General features: G+C 46.5%; 1 protein-coding gene across 1 annotated transcript; it reads left to right on the forward strand.

Annotated features, from left to right (window-relative positions):
- The first annotated feature begins 253 nt into the window (after window positions 1-253).
- On the forward strand, window positions 254-11,488 carry tspan17 (tetraspanin 17). The gene is made up of 8 exons (XM_028959669.1): window positions 254-669; window positions 3,547-3,597; window positions 4,516-4,662; window positions 5,524-5,694; window positions 5,824-5,949; window positions 6,503-6,550; window positions 7,794-7,910; window positions 8,435-11,488. The coding sequence occupies exons 1-8, from the start codon at window positions 580-582 to the stop codon at window positions 8,498-8,500; spliced, it is 816 nt and encodes a 271-aa protein (XP_028815502.1). The 5' UTR covers window positions 254-579; the 3' UTR covers window positions 8,501-11,488.
- Window positions 11,489-17,491: the final 6,003 nt, after the last annotated feature.

Genomic DNA, 17,491 nt, shown 5'->3' on the forward strand with positions numbered 1-17,491 from the left:
TCTTGTAATGTAGTCAAAACATTTAAATGATTTTTTCCTCATTCATTTTCAGCCGTGAGGTGCCATTTAAATGAAATCCTGAACTCTTAAGATGCAAAACGGTCACATTGTTTAGCCAAGCTAGGTGGCCGTTCTACATAATCGCGATGGCCGCTTTTGCCGAAGCCGTGCAGCCGCAGTGACCACCGCCCGCCGCTGCGCGCAGGCTCCAGTAGAGGTCGCTGTGGAGAAAGCGCGCCCCTTTAACGCCCAGGCCGTCGCACCCGATGCTGTCTGGTCCTCTGGCTCCGCTGACAGCGAGGTTGAACAGAGCCGAGCGCCGCCAATAGACCCCCGGACCAAGTTCCCCTCCGGACGGAGCGTCGAGAGGAAGGCGCCCGCGCCGCGCCGCTTATTATGAACGTTGGCCCGGAGGCCTGCTCCCTGAACCCGGGCTTGCTTGTTGTTAGCTTTTCGGCTAACGCGCCCGCCGCTGTCTATGGGGTTGGGGCTGAGCCTCCAGCCTGGCTGTCTAATGTCAGACTTTAGTCGCCCGAATTAGCCGCCGTGCGGGGATTTGCGGGCGCGACTCGCGGCACGATGAGCAGGAAGCAGCAGCAGCACTACAAGGGAGCCGAGGTCAGCTGCTGCGTCAAATACGTCCTGTTCGGCTTCAACATCGTGTTCTGGGTGAGTAGCGTCTGTCGTTTCCCACATTCGCGGCGTTGATCGCCCCTTGTCCAGGGCGACTTACAACCAGTGGTTACAGGGTCTGGAAATCCGAACTGCGATCCCCGAATCACGGAATCACCCTTTCGGCCATCAGCCACGACACCAAGGCTGACCGCTTCGTCATAATAACCATATTTGGCCTTATTTCACCACCATATGTGCACTTTATTTGAGATTTGCATGTATGCATTGATCAATGTCATTTGTTATTGTCTGGTTGGCCCCGCCCCCCGGTTACTATGGTTACCTATTGGCCATTTCTTTTGGGTAGCAGAATAAAGACTCCTTAACAACAGTGCGGTTAAGGTTGTAAAGCCCCGGTGTCACAAGTTCCCGTCAGGCCGCGGTTTGTCTCTTCGGTCACAAGCGACGAATGCCAACAAAAGCGGCGGATCCCTAACCCACCCAGCCCCCCCATCCCTTCCCGTAACGAACCCTTGCTTGGACCGTGGGGCATTGGCATTGTTCTTCTTTTTTTTTTTTTTTTGTGGCGCTTCTACGAAAAAAATGGCAGAGGACGAGAAGCCTGCGCCGGGCTCATCTTACACTGAAGAAGTGGGCAACGCTTAATTTCACTCTTATGGGGGAGTGAAAAATTGGCTGGTACTTTTCTCCCCGTTCATTCGGAGGCACCGCATTATTATAATTTTTCGCCCTTCCTCCCCTCGCAGGCCGCCTGCGCTCTGGCCCGCTCACACCTACCTGTCTTCCCGCCGGCGCTCCCCTCTGACACACCTCACTAAATATACATGACGGTAAATTACAGGGACCCTGCTGCCGGGCCGCACTTTCCGAGTCCCTTTCTTTCTTTCTTTATACAGGAACGGCCAAATATACTCGCCCCAAACTACAGCTGAACACCCCCACCCCCCTGCTGCCCTGCGCCGGGGCGAGGAGACGTACACTCGCCCTTCCACCCCAGCCTCCTCCCAGCCGTGCTCCAGCTTTTGTGCTGCCGGCATGGAAAACAATGAGCTGGGATTGTTTTGTGTGTTTGCACGTTAGTATTGAGTGGATAGTGTGACACACACACACACACACACACACACACATTCAGGTTCGCAGGAAGGGTGAGAAACGTCACATGCTTCTCGATGCGGTTCAATTAAGTACAACCACTTTTTGGAATGTGGTGAAGACAATCATTGGAGGAACAAAACGACTGCAGTTTAAACTTCTTTTTTTTTTAGTGCGTACGTCTGGAACAGACATGTCCGAGACGTTATGTTGCTGCGGTTCTACAGCTCCAGAGCTGTGGAGAAGAAAGTCGAACCCACAGCGCCCGTCCCTGTTAATGTGTATTTTTGCCGTTAATACAGTAGAACATCTACCCTGCTTCGCAGTGATAGAGGATAAAGGTCTTGTTAAAGATCACTAAAACATTTTATTTTTTTTCCCCCCCCCCACACAGCTGGAGTTGGTGTTTTTTTTTTGATAATTTTTATTTAGAATAAACTAAAATGCACCACAATGAGTGTTATTTAATTAAAAAAAATATGAAGTTTCCTCTGAATCTGCTGCGTTTGTTTTGCAATGCGGCAAACTGTGTCGTCCACGGTTGTAGTTCCTCCTGCAGATGGGAACCACATGCACCCCCTCAGTCCTGCACGTTCCTGCTCCATGTGCCTCATTAGGAAAGGAAAATGCCATTTTTCGCCCCCCCCCCGCGCTCCGTAAATTATTGATGCATTTCGATGTTCTGATATGGAGATGCTGGCAGTGGTCCATGTCTGCGCCGGCCTCGTCGTTTTATTAGCAGCTACCAGCAGCGATGGGGAAGAAGCCCCCGGCCGCCTGCCGGCGATGCGGTTCTTAGTCCTGAGCTGATAACGCTCTGATCTCTTTCGTCCGTCCGTCCGTCCGTTCGTTTATTTCTTTTTTAACAACGCGGAACGCCTCACGTGATATCCCGGTTTCTCGCGCTCGCTATCTCCGCAGCCGGATTAATCGGCTCAGCCCACGCCGGGCGGAGTAGTTCCCCTCCCTACTGAGGCAGTGTTTTTAATGCTTATCTGCACCTAGAGTGCCGGCGTACTGGGGAGCCCTCGCCAAACAGCACGCACTGCGGAACGCCTTCGGACCGTATTCCGACGGCGCAGCGGCCATAATCCCCAGGGATTAACCAGAGTACTCAGGCAATGGGATTATGGGCTTCCTGACCTGCGGCACCTGACCTCCCGACTGGTGCCTGAAGCCACCTCCTGGAACCTCCACAAGGTGCCGTGATGCTGCAGGAGCCCATGGACAGACCACCAAGAAGGGGATTGTGGGGGTAGTACACACTCGCCTATGAACCAGAAGACCCGGGTTCAAATCCCACTTACTACCATCGTGTCCCTGAGCAGGACACTTAACCCTGAGTGTCTCCAGAGGGGGACTGTCCCTGTAACTACTGATTGTAAGTCGCTCTGGATAAGGGCGTCTGGTAAACGCTGTAAATGTAAAATGCCAAATAACAAGCCTCAGGATCCTCAGGACCGTTTTGGGTGTTATGGGTCACATGGTCTCATAGGTATCATATTTCATGATGTTAATGAGGTACATTTTACTTCTACAAACCTCGTTTGTTGGAGTGGAATGAGGTGGCGAGTTCAAATAAAACCGAACGCTACAGACTTCATTCGAGAACCGAGCTAACGCTGTGGTTCCACGTGATGGTGCCGTGCTGAAGCACAAGTGGTGTTAATTGGTGCCAAGAAAAAGACGTTAAACAGGAGTGAGAACCCCAGAGAACCAGTTGTTTCTTGTTGGTTCCTGTTGTTGAAAGTGTCCTGGCCTTAAACCAGGTTTATGACCATTGTTGTGAATAATGAATGTGTCCCTCTGTTTTCCCAGCTGCTTGGAGCGGCGTTCCTCGGGATTGGACTTTGGGCATGGGCAGAAAAGGCAAGTACGACAGCAGCGGCGATCGCCGGCATGCTTCGCATTCTTCGCCCTATTATCCATCTGGTTACCAAAGCAACAAACAGAGCTGGAGCACGTCCTGCCGTCCTTGTCCTCCTCTTCGGCCCTTTCGAATTTCGTATCTAACGTGGACGTTGTTTTAGGGGGAAAATGCAGCAGCAATAACGGTTCACTCGTTCGTTCCTTCTTTCTTCATTCTTTCTGATGGAATTCATGGTTTAATGTCCAGAGCATCATACAGCTGAACTTTGACCCCTAAATCTGTCTTTCTATAGACTCGTTTATCCCAATATGCCCTTTAATTATGCCTGTGTACGTTTTAATAACCCATGTCCTGTGCAAATTTCTTTATTAATACCATGCCTCTGTTTCTGTGTTAGATTATAGTAATTCTGATTTTATATGAAGCCGCAAATTTTTATTTTGAGTTCCAGTGATTCATTTTGTATTCAGCTCAGGACTGAATGTTTGGAAAAAGGTTAATTGTGGGTCTTGTATTAAAGACTTTTTTTTTTTTTTTTTTTTTTTTTGTAATATCATAAAAGGTCGCATTTCCTGTTATCCATCCGTGCATGAAAAGTGACTGGACTCGGGCCGTGTTTCTGACCGACTAAATTGCTCAGCGACGGACAATTGGCTGATTAATTACCTGGAAATGTTTTACGTCTCCAGTCCCTAATTGATCTGCCAGTGTAAGAGCAGCATGTGCAACACTTAGGGATCTGTTCTGACTTGCTAATATCCTTATTCAATTCGTGTTTTATTTTTTTTTTTGCAGTTATCTTTGATCAATATGGTTATATTCGTTATAAACTGAGTTCTATCTTGTACTAAATGAATGGCCTCCCTCTGCTCGTGGTTAATTCTGAGTGGATCCCACGATCTTGCCGTCCCCCACAGGGCGTGTTGTCGAACCTCTCCTCCATCACGGACCTGGGGGGCTTTGATCCCGTGTGGCTCTTCATCGTGGTCGGAGGGGTGATGTTCATCCTCGGATTCGCCGGCTGCATCGGAGCGCTTCGGGAAAACACCGTGCTGCTTAAATTTGTGAGTCGCTGCTACTGTTAAGGTTTCTTAAAAAAAAATTTATAAAGCCCGTAATTGCTTATAAAATATTGTTTGGTTCTTTTTCAAATGGCTGAGTGGAAAATAATTATTTTTGCTGCCATCTTTGTGTGTAATCAAAACTGGCATCTGAAATAGTATTATAAGAAGCTGAATTATATACTTTTAAAAATGTCTAACAATCAATAAAAAATATTTACAACCGCTACATACTGCTTTCGATCTTATGAGCAGAGTTGGTGTTGCTTTATTTCTGTAATTCCCTGGACCACTGCAGATGAAAACATCAAAATTTCTGCAAATTCTATCCACGTTCCATTTATACTTTCCTGTATGTTTTTTTTTTTTTTTTTTTTAATTTCATTCATGGTGACGCTGATTGTCTTGCCTCTGCCTTGCCGTCATTTCAAAGCCTCGAGACATTTTGGATGATGCTTAAGAAGTGACCCGTCTGTAATGGCCCGCGGCTGTGCCATTGTCCTTATTATCAGCGTTCTCCCAGTTCTCCTCTCTCCAGAGCCAGAACCATTTTAAATCCATTTTAGCCAGATTTGTTGTTCAGGCCCTTGTCTAGTTGTTCCAGTTACCAGTGAGCCTTTAACACAAACAGTGGGGAGAACCGCGATTCCACGTTAATTCAGCACCAACCCGAAACTTTTTAGGAAGTAATGATGTCCTCAAGCGTACGGAGTCTGGACCTGATTCCTATTATCATGTCTAATTTAGCATCGCGGCTCTCCGCGTAAGATCACAGAGAGAACCTTCATCAGGCTACGGAACGTCGCGGGCGTGGTCATCTCGGTCCGCTGAATTATTAAACGGACTCTCTTTGTTCTTCCACAGTTTTCCGTATTTCTGGGCCTGATCTTTTTCCTGGAGCTGACGGCCGGTATTTTGGCCTTTGTGTTTAAAGACTGGATCAAAGACCAGCTCAACCTCTTCATCAACAACAACGTCAAGGCGTACCGGGACGACATCGACCTGCAGAACCTGATCGACTTCGCCCAGGAATACGTGAGTCCGCTGTGCTGCCGGAATGGCATTTCCGATAACGTTAACAACTACCGGAAAGGCGGTAAAGCACTGCTGTAACGTTCTAATGTGATGTTGTTTTTTTTTTTCTCTCCACCTGATTGGATACAGTGGTCGTGTTGCGGCGCCCATGGGCCCAATGACTGGAACCTGAACATCTACTTCAACTGCACCGAGCAGAACCCCAGCCGGGAGCGCTGCGGCGTGCCCTTCTCCTGCTGCGTCAAGGACCCCGCGGTATGACCCACGTAGGACACCGGGCCCGCAGATCGCACGGGTCGCTCAGTCTCCACATAAAGTTTCTCACGACCAATAGCCCCGTTACATTTTGTTAATGTTTCCCCGCCATGGTCAAGGTCTAAATGCATCACAGCTGTATCAGCACGTGGCTGCTGCTCTGCTGGCCAAAGACCATCTTTCTGCACATTGTGAGCAGGAAATTCGAAAGTCTCTGTGATCCAGCTCGAGTGTAAAATTACAATGTTAGAATTCAGAATTTTAATTCCGTCAGAGGTTGGGTTTCATTAGGAAGGGCGGGGAACTTCCTCGATACAGCAGTACATCGTATTACTTCCTCGGGGGATGAATTATCAACACCTGTGTTTGAGGGAAAGACTCAAGAGGAACTGAAGGTCATTTTCACCAGATACCAGTAACACGGTTTAAAAAATGCTCAGATCTTATCATAATTTGTTTCAAAATTTTAAATTGTGCTGGAGAGATTTGTTGCTTAGTCGTATATCAAGATCATTGATTCAGGTAAAACACTTTATTTTATTCTTTGACACAGGAGGATGTGCTCAATACCCAGTGTGGCTACGATGTGAGGCTGGAGGGGGTACGTACCGATTCATTCGCACAAACATGGACCATAAATACACATAAGATATAGCTGCAGAGAAGAGGGATTGAGAGCGAGACCCATTCCGAGGCTGGCATCTCCGCCACGCCCTGAGCCGGCGAGGGGTTATTGGAAGTGCTGGCTGGTCGCTGCTCGCACTGCTGTGCGACTTTAATAACAGTTTGAGATTTTAACAGTGATAATTAGGTTCCTGTTTTAGCCACAGGAAGGCGTCCGGGTCTGTAATTGGGAACGTGGTGGGTTATGGCTGTCCAGCGCTCGTCTGCGTGGGCGTGGCGACGTCGCGATGATTCATGCCGCCTTGTTTTTCTCCTCGCTGTGTGCTCTGCTGGAAGTGCTAAGCTTGTGGCACATTTTTGTGCACTGTGCCTCTCCTAGAAACATGAAAGATTACCGAGCAAAAGCTTTCACACCCTAGAAGGTTCCAGACATAATTGACCTATCGCTTGTTTGCGGTCATGGTCAGGAAAGGCCTGGGGATGGAGGAGGTCACAAGATGGTAGCAGAGCATTTTCAGGTAGATCGTTCTTCAGGGACGAATATTAAGCCTGGGTGCACTTTGGGCTCTGGTTGCAGTTTGTGGCACAGGGAACATTTCGTTGTATGAGGGAGGAATGGCGTTACTAAGCTCCCTAAGGTGGTGTTACAGTCTACAGCACCTTCTTATGCTGCTGTATATAGCCCCCCCCCTTCTCAATCCACCCAATGGTTAGTTCAGAATATCATGGCTGGGGACTTTGTGTGGCCTTGTATTTAACAAAGGCACCAGGCTCTGTGCTTTCTTTCTTTCTTTCTTTCTTTCCGTTTTTCTTTTTCTTTTTTTAAAACCTGTTTTGTTGTGCCATCTATTCATAGAGCCTGTTGCTATGCAATGCTGCTACATTTACTGCGGGACTTGTTTAAGTGACAAGTCATGGCCGACAAATCCCAGTAGCAGTACGCATGCATATGCTGGCGTGGTATACCGCGGTGTACCCAGCGTGCACCGGGGCACTCGCCCCCTGCCTGTGCCCTGGGCGCATCGGCCGCTACGTTTTACGAGGTCGTGTACTCTCGGCCTGCAGTCGGGATCCGTCGTCCTGTTTTCATGCAGCTCTAAATTCCAAGGTCCACTCGTGTCAAGTCCTGCGTGTTTGTTTGTGCTGAACAAACGGCTCGTTCGCGAATAAATATTTGAGCGACAGCGTGGAAGGTGAACCTCTCTCTCCGTGCCCCGTAGGAGTTGGATCAGCAGAGGTACATCTACACCAAGGGCTGCGTGGGCCAATTTGAAAAATGGCTCCAGGACAATTTGATTGTCGTCGCTGGGATCTTTGTCGGAATTGCACTACTACAGGTACGTACGTGGCACCGACACGCCTTAAAAGTGCCCAGAGTTGGCGTGTGGGGGGGCATCTAATTGGCGCTGCCACCTGCTGGTGAGAGAGTTCTGATCAGGTACTAGTGGGATGGACAAGGTTCAAGAAAAGAACAACTCTTTCCCTCATTTGAGTTGTGTTGAAGGTCATACCACACGACTTATCACATCATTTTCATACTCATCAACCAGTCAGTGATGCTCTTGAGGATCCCTCTCCCATCATTAGGCGTAAAGGTCACCCCACATTGATCTGTAGTGACCTTTCACTCACTCTAAAGGGACAAGCTGAACACAGACCCATGCAACACAGATTACTTTCTCCCCTCATTTTAATCAGATTTGTCCCCCCGACTGATCTTCTCGCTTCACTCCCATTCGCTCTTGGAGTTGCTGACATTAGGCTGAGAACGTTGAAGATCTAACGCTGACGGGCGTATTGATTGGCATGCGAGCATTTGATCCGGTGTTTGTGTGTGTGTGTGTGTTTGTATTCCACACAGATTTTTGGAATCTGCCTGGCCCAGAACTTGGTGAGTGACATCAAAGCGGTGAAGGCCAACTGGTGACAGCGGGTTGAGGAGGACAGGTGAGGGGAGCCTGCCGGGCTTCTCAGACTGGAGGTCATCGGCTCGGGTCAGCACGGACTAACCCTCTGTTTGAAAACAGACCACCGACTTCCTCTTATCTTCTTCCTCTTATCGTTCTCTTCTTTAAATTTTATTTGATTTTTTTTTTTTTTTTTTTACGTTGAATCGTCATTGGTCGGGGGTATGTGTGTCCTGGTGTTATCCTGGGTCTCCACCGGGAGGCCGTATCGCCGCGAGATGAACTGGATTACCACCGCCTTATCATCTCTTATCAAAGACCACCAGTCGCCGCAGTCCCTCCCTCTACCAACTCCCCATTTCCATTTCCTGTCGGCTGATTGGCTGGAGCGGGGCGCCGGCACCGTGATGCTGCACTATACAGAGCCTTACTGCGAATTCCCTACTCCGCCCACACCGACAGGTCTTCGCCGCTAACCGCGTTTCTGTTGCACAAATGCCACTAGGTGGAGGTATTGTACTTGACCTGTCACTGTCACTTAAGCAAGTGACAAGCGAGCGGTCACTTATGCATTTTTTTGTGATTCCTGCATTTCGGATTGAATACAAGTATATTAATATTGTCTCTGTCAGCTGTGACTATATATTTTTTCTTGTCTCAGATTGCATAGCTAGGAAGTAATCTGATAGAAATATTAACAGATGTTGTAATACAGAATAAGCTGCTTTAGGTTTTTTTTTTTTTTTTTTTAAATGAAATATAAATATTATTCAACTAACATGGTGTGAGGAACAAAAAGCCCCTTACCCAGCTTTGCCAGCCTGAATTGTAATTTTTGGTTATTGTTTCTGGGAATCCTGCGGTCCGCCACCCACCGACATTCATATTCGGTTCAGAACCGCATTCGGGACAGAAGGTCATGTGGCGCTGCCACCCGCTGCAAGGAATCCGCGGCTCGGCTTTAGCGGAGGCGCTGCCATCTCGGCAGGATTAGTCCAGCGTCTCCCTTTGCAGACCCCCGTCAGACCACCCTGTTGCACACCTGACCGGGGATGCGGTCGGGCCGCGGAGAGGGTCGTGGCCTTTCAAAACAGAGCTCTGTTCTTTTTTTTTTTTATTATTATGGTGGCATGTCCAATGCTTATGCATGCACGTTTAGGGGAAAAAGACTATTTCCAGCAACCTGAGCCCATGCACATGCATGCACTATTACAAGGCTCCGCCCATCTGTACAGTCTCCAATTTTTCCAGGGGATTTAATGCTTTAAATTTCCATCAATTACTCAGCAAATCAATCTGTTCATGCATATGTGGAGTGGCATGATCTCCATAACCTGGGCCTTGCTGGTTTTGTGGAAAAACCCACTTGTTCTCTTTCCATATTTCCCTTTAAGGAGTTGTTTGCGGTTAGATATATATTTGTAAAGGACTTGCTCATTGAGATTTTTCATGCTACGTTCCACAGACGAAAGCTATTATCCAGCAATTATGAATGTAAGAACAGTCCGGACCACCATTTCCTTTTATAAAAAAAACAAAGACAATTCTGATGTAATTTAACCTCCGAAGTGCAATGCACAGCACATGTGAAAGTAAGTAATGTGAAATAATGTTAGTTAGGCGTTACATAACGCATAGAACCAAGTCATCTGTGTGTATATAACACTAGAGGTCATGCCCCCTTTTTTATTTCTGAAGTGCCCTGAAATGTATTTTGTATTTGATTGCCCTGTATGATATTTAATTTGGGGAGATGTATTACAGAGTGAATCCTTTCTAGGTGAAATATATATGCTTATGTTGTACAGAACATGATTTCTTTTTTTTTCTTTTTTTTTTTTAAATCCTATTGCAAAATTTTGAGTGATACCGCAACAGAAACTTGCACTTGAATTTTCTTTTTCAAAAATTGAATGATCCAGATTTGGCATTTTCCACAGACCTGAACTGAAAATGTTTGTTTTACTGAAGTTTTTTTTTTATTTATTTTAATAAATCACACTAAGCATTCAAAAGTGAGGACACCTATTCATTTACGGCTGTTTCTTTTTCTAACAATTTTTTACACTGTAGACCAAAACTGCGGTTTTAAAATGATGACAAATCGCACACATGAAATTATGTAGGAAACAAACTAAATTGTAAACAAGGATAAAAGGTTTTATATTCGGGTTAGGGTTAGGCTCTTCAAAGCAGGGAATTTTATTTGTGATTTCTGCATTTCACACTCTTGGATTCTCTCAGCAGGGATGGTTACAAACAGCCCGAAAGAGTCCCTGTGTTGAGAAATTCACTCGTGTTAATGCCCATTTCATTAAGCTGCATAGCATATGATGATGTCAGCAGTGTGCACAGTGTTCTTTTCCAAATATGTTTCCTGTCGTAATCTCCATAGATTATGTATGCATAGTTTTTGGACTTGTTGGCAGGTAAAAAATTCAAAGCCGTCTTTTTCTGTCAGCATTCCCACTCACTTTCTCTGAATAGAAAATCCACGTCTACCTCATCTTGCAGGAAATGTTGTAGCATTCCAACAGTTGTTCTTAATCGCAGATGATTTCCTTGTAACGGAACAAAGCTGTCCAGCAGTAGGGATGTTGCTCTGTTGAAGAACATAAATGCCGCCAGTCTCTGATGTGCTATTTCAGAAGAACCTCACAATCTGACTTTCTGACCGTGTACATTGTATGCGTTTTGGTGATTTTTTTTTTTTTTTTTTTTTTTTTTTTATTTGCCATTTTTTCCCCTGTCATTTTTTTTATTTTTATAACCAATAAGATTTCTTTTCTCAGATGCACAGACAAATTTTCTTAAATCTCCCCTCAATAACAAAAAAAAGAATACAGTATTCTTCTTTTTGGGGTTTAATCTTTCTCAAAAGATTAGTTCTGTTGAATAAAACACACAATGACTTAGTGGAAATTGGTCTGTTACACTGTATATTGTGGTACAAAAGTTACAAATATGCTTCTTTTTCATACGAAATAAAACGATTTCTGGAAAATAAATGGAATTGTTTGTATGTTTTTTTTCTGGCTGAAGTGCCACCGGTCGGCCGCTTGAGGATGACATATTCACACGACAGAGTCACCCTCGGCTCGCGTGTTGTTCTGGTGGAAATGCGGTTCATCCTCCTCGCTCTCTTTTGTTTTTTTTCTGTGGTCGTTTTGCGGTCGTCTGCCGCATCGTTTTGTTTTGCCATATTCCCACTTTTCCACTGGTGCGCTGACTGTATAAATCTTCATTTCATCACTTTATAACTAATTCATTACTACAGCCCCCCCCCCATCTTGTCGTTCAGCTGCAGCAATGTGCGAACAGCGTGTATATTTGTAGTTTAAAAGCCACGTAGGCCTTTCGCGGGCTGCAACGCCGCAGTATTTTCCCTGCGGTTAAATTGGCATAACACCGCATTAGCTGCATCAGCTCCTCGCACTTGCAGGTTTAGTGCTGGCGCTGTTTAAAACAAGCCTTTAGATGGGGGGCTCCGGGATGATTGCCGGCTCGGCCAGGGCTGCACGCCCTGAATGTTGATGTCATGCCGCCTCTGTCGTCTTCCCCATCGCCGTTGCCTGATGCTCCAGACGGATCAAATGGTGCCTCCTCCTGGCTCCCCTCGTCGTTAAAACGACTCTCTGCCAAGATAAAGTGATGCAGCGGTGTTTTACTTTCCGATTTAACACGGAACCTAATTGTGGCACAAAATGCCTCGACCTTTTGTTTTTGCCTAATTCCGGCACCCTATCAGCTATATCGTATTCTTCCAATGGGGAATTCAATTATTCTGATAAAGATATACAGGACTGTCCCCCAACCCCCACCCCCTCAGATTCACCCGCGCCCTTTCAGCATACGGGTGATCCTAGATATCCTAGTTTCGCGCTGCGTACGAGCTGGGCTGTGACATTTTAAGGGAGGTTCAGCAGGAAGTAGCGATGCCCCCGCGCACAATCCACCACACCGGCCTGGCCTTTAAACAAGATAAGAACAGGGGATGGAAAAACCTCCCTGCTCTCCTGCGAAACGCTTTAAAAAGAAGAAAAAAGCTTTTGTTCTCTTCAAAGGAGCGTTAATGTTGTAAAATTATATTTACGTTGTTAATAGCTCCTTAATGGCATGTCTGGCTGTAGCAGTGCAGCGTGCGATGGGATAATTATCTCGTTCATTACAGCATTCTTGGTGTTAATGGGAGTCTAAATTGAAAAGGAAAACAATGGAAGGACACAGTTAGTCCAAACAAGGTGAGGAATCGGCAGAATGTGTTGAACACCCATAAATATCTGAACACGCAGTTCGGATCCGCTCACAAAAACATTTTCATGCACATCTGCACAATTCATGCTGCTCAGTTCGCGGTATTTCTGATGTCTAATTCCTATTCTAAAAATGAATGGGAACCATGGGCAGTTCGGGGATCTATGTTGTCTGCTTTTGGGTTCAGCGCATTCCGAATGGTTTGTGACATTAAAAAAAAAAAAACAATAATTGCACAAATCTACCAGCGTTTTGTCCAAATGATCTTGCATTTATGTGTGACAATCGTCAAGAAGAATGAAGGAAACAAGCCATGGTTTTACTGTCCATATTGGATTAATGGATATGACAGTGACTGTCTGGTGTGAAATCTGCAGAATGTGTTGAAGTACATGTATCTGAACACGCAGCCTGGATCCACTCACAAAACCGTCTTCATGCACATTTGCACAACTTTGGCCAAAGGCGCACATTCATGCTGCTCAGTTCGCGGTATTCCTGATGTCAGTGTTCTAAAAAGTCCGTTTATTTTTGCTTATTGTTGTCCCGGTTGGGCAAAAACAACATTTTTTCCTTTTTTTAACGTAAGATTGGGATTTCTAGCTGTTGTTTGCAGGGTGCGTGTGACCTATGACGTCTGCCTTCATGCCTCCTGGTATATCTATTCTCTTTGCACTTATCATTTCGGCCTTGGAGCTGGGCAGCGTGTCTCATGAAAGGGAGGTTTCAGAGTCAGGAGGGCGCCCTTTCTCTCGGCTCTTGTGCTCAGAGGGCTTGTTTCTAGTGTAAGAGCCTGAAGTCTTGGGGAATTGATGTGCGAAGCATTCGAGGTCATCTTGTGTGCATGCAATGCGGACTCCTTTCTCAACCACAGAAAGCCTTGGAGGCCAACATGCGGAATACAGAGACCATCACAATCCTACAGAATACAACAAAAGACACCGTCTACTTAAACCCATCCCTGAGCAGATTGTTCTCTTCTGTTCTCTGATGATGGAACAAGCTACCTTCTCCGGGAGTCTCTGGACTCATCTCTACCAAGAGCACCTCTTCTTCTAATCCCCCTAACACCCTAGCTCTTTTGTTCACTCCAGGCTCTCCCGTTGTTCTGCAGCTCCTGCGTTGTCCCAGACAAATGAAATGTGACTTATGAGGGCCATCTCGGACATCAACCCGCATGTTCTCTGTTTGTCATGGCCGCCCTGTGGAATTAGAGAGACTGAAGAGTAGCCCCTCATGTTATAACTTCAGACACAGTATACAGTATATATGTGTATGTGTGGTGCTGGACAAGATTTGTAAGTTGACTCCGCCCCTGCCCACATACCAAAAACCCAGGTACCGCAGTTACGCTGGTACCAAACGCATGGCCCACATCAGCCCCAGTTCAACATATCATACATAACAATTGCACAAATCTATCTAGCGTTTTGTCCAAATTTTCTTGCATTTATGTGTGACAATCTTTAAGAAGAATGAAGAAAACCAGGCATTTTTTATTCATGGATATCACAGTGACTGTCTGGAAAATTTGGAATGTCACAAACGAGTGACGGCGACAGCGCTGCGGTGCTAACGGTAGCCCGGTTAGCCCGGCAGTACTAACACGTGCAGTAACGCCTGCAGTATTAAGAATTTTTCTTTTTTTTTTTTTTTTGCAATAGCCTTGTTTTTGACTGAGCTTACATGTGACTTGGGAAGTCATGGGGCTCCCCCGAAAGCCACAGTGTGATGCCAATAAGGACGTATAGTTGCATTTTATTATGTGCAGGAACCTAATCATAAATGGAAAAAAAAATATTGCGTGTGTTTCTTCCAGTTATTCAGCATGAGTTTTAGCAAATGAATTGATCAGCAGAGGTCGGGGTGCCCGGACTGTCACCCGACGCCAATGATGTGACAACAGCCGCCTCTCGCCGAAAGCCCCCCGGCTATTATCCTGCTGATCTCGAGAAGAAGCCCCGAGAGCGATTTATGCATGAGCCTTGTGAACCGTGTTCACTCACTGCCAGAAAGGCCTTCATTCAGCGGGCCGTGTCATCACATCTGCGTCACCAAACTGGAAGGAGAAAATGGCATCACATGACGGCGGCCAGCTCTCCTTTTCATGTGGGTGCAGACTGAGGGACCCTTTCAGACCAACAACAGGCGCTCAGTGCAGCCAAACATGGGCGGAATGAAAACACTTTGGGTTGCAGTGCAGCGCGGGGCATGTTAAAGTTAAAAAACAACAAAAAAAAAAGAATTTACATTTACAGCATTTATCAGACGCCCTTATCCAGAGCGACTTACAATCAGTAGTTACAGGGACAGTCCCCCCCTGGAGACACTTAGGGTTAAGTGTCTTGCTCAGGGACACAATGGTAGTAAGTGGGATTCGAACCCGGGTCTTCTGGTTCACAGGCTACGCTACGCTACTAGGCTACGGACGTTATGCAGTTAACCCGTGGAAAAGAAAAGAAAACACGGCGTAAGGCCGTCCTGGACGGCTTACCACGACCCTAAAAAAAAAAAAAAAAAAAAAAAACGGACAGGGGATAAAAGACGAATGACGCCGTCATTTGGTTTCGGCGACGGCGCAGGCGGAGAGCACTTGACATTAGAGGCAGCGGATGAGAAGGTGTAGATCTCTGGCTGCCAGAGATGGGTGGAGGTTCCAGCCAGGACGCCGGGCTTTCATCCCTACGGGAGAGAGATGAGAAGCAGCAGGCACGAGGGTGTCTTTTTTTAAATTTTTTTTTTATTATTCCCCACCGCGGTATCTACGGCCTTATGCAATGAGTACGACGGACAGACGTGATCCGTTTTAAACCCCCCTCCGATCTGTCGCATTTGGAGGCATTCATCGTTTCAAATGCACTCATTGGATGACGGTGTAATTGAATTGGAGGCTTTAATCAATTGAATCTGAGTGCTGCTCAATTAATGGCCAGATGAGTTCATGTGATTTACTACACCCATGACAGCCATTCTCACTTCTCCCGAATGTCCTGACTGTGGCCCGGTTCGTCCCAAGTTGCGATGCCGCGGCCGTCTGCGTTGGACTTTGTTCAAGTCATTACCACCCTGTGTGATTTAGAGTCTGTCCGAGCGAATTCTGCTTCCACCCTGAAATGTTGAGAGCCCCAGCAAACCTTCTACACGCTCTCCTGCCAGCTCTCAAAACCTGGAGCCAGCTTTGAAGTTTTCATTTAATCGGTCTGTTGAGGTCTAAACTGAACAAATGATGAACGGGAACAGTTTACTTCAGCGCTTCACAACTCTGCACCCAGGGAAGTTCAATCAGGGTTTTCAAGTTTCCGCTTGTCAGACTTCTCCTTACTTCCTGCTCAGGGAACGTCAGATACCGGAAAGTACACGGCAGTGTCACCACAGTACGAGCGGAACTCCTCTGCTCGGTAAACAGAGATTGAAACTCGAAATATTACAACAAGAAGTTTGAACACGCAAACATGCTTTTTAATGCGGTCCACCCAAGGCCAGTGCCTGTTGGGTCATTTGGCTTATCAACTTCTGGCAAAGCGATGAACTGCTGTACACTCTTTGCCTGAGTTTCCTTTGAACCGAGTGTTTTTACTCCCCGTGGTTCCGAGTCTTGGCCGGATATGCAGGGAACGACGGGCCAATCGGCTGTTCGGCTGCTCTTTTTTTCCCGGTGATTTCCAGATTTATGCTGCCACAGGTCATATCATCACATGACCCCTTCACCTGGTCGAAGCAGCTGGTCAAGCACCTTTATTGCCTTCGGCGGCCGAGGCCGTTTTTTTTTTTTTTTTTTTTCCAGCGGGGTACCTGCTAGTCGGCACGAGTTTGTTGTGCGGTAATTACTCAGCCTACGCTTTCTTGTTCAGGGGGACCGCGTCCTCGGGGAGCCATCAAAGCTAACGCTTCCCCCTCGTCCCCGCAGCGTCCTTTTCAACGCACACGCGCTTTTTGAAATGCTTACATTGGCGCGGCCCATTGGGAATATTTCAGGATTTTTTTTTCCTCCCGTGGGTAATTGCTGAGCAGAAACAAAAGACTTTAGCACAGCGGCCTGTGCATGAAGAAGCCTTAAAAACACTTTCCAAAACTGTACCAATTAACAAATTAAGGTGTTTGTCACATAAATATTTTTCTGGTCGCGGGATTTAGCCTTTTTCAGCAGCTATTTATTTTATGGGGAGATTTAAAGTCGATTAAATGTCATCTGTCCAGCAGATATGAATTGATGTGAATGTGGCCAAGAGTAAAGTGTTATTTCCTTTTCCTATTTTTGCTTTAATCCTGACAGTATGTCCGCCCCGACACACCTGACATGCCTGTCGGCGGCATGAATCAGCTTTTCTTTTCTGTCCCTGAAAGGGTTAGCCATGCTGCAGGGGACATCTAATATTATCTGCCGCTGACCCCAGGCTTTTCAACTGACTCCTCGAACCGCAACCGGCAGCCGCGTCCTTCATGTGGCCGATTCTTCTAGCTGCGTGCAGAGGTGGGGTTAACAGTGGGGTTATTTCTAGACAGGGGTTGCTTTTGGGTGAGGCATTGAGGTTTCTTGGTGTTTTTTTCACGCCTTACCATGCAGATGCATGCCGTAATACAAAGAGGCCTTGCAAACGATGACTTAATCCTTTTAAAAGGCCTCAATGGGACGGTAGGAGCAGCTCAAGGTAGGACATGAAGCTCTGTGCAAGCAGGAAGTCCACTGAACGCAAGCCTTTTTTTGATGGCCGCGATAAGATTATGCGATAATTCAACTGGAGCGTCACTGTTAATTA

The sequence above is a fragment of the Denticeps clupeoides genome, chromosome 18 (genome assembly GCF_900700375.1).
Source record: "Denticeps clupeoides chromosome 18, fDenClu1.1, whole genome shotgun sequence".
Classification (NCBI taxonomy): Eukaryota; Metazoa; Chordata; class Actinopteri; order Clupeiformes; family Denticipitidae; genus Denticeps; species Denticeps clupeoides.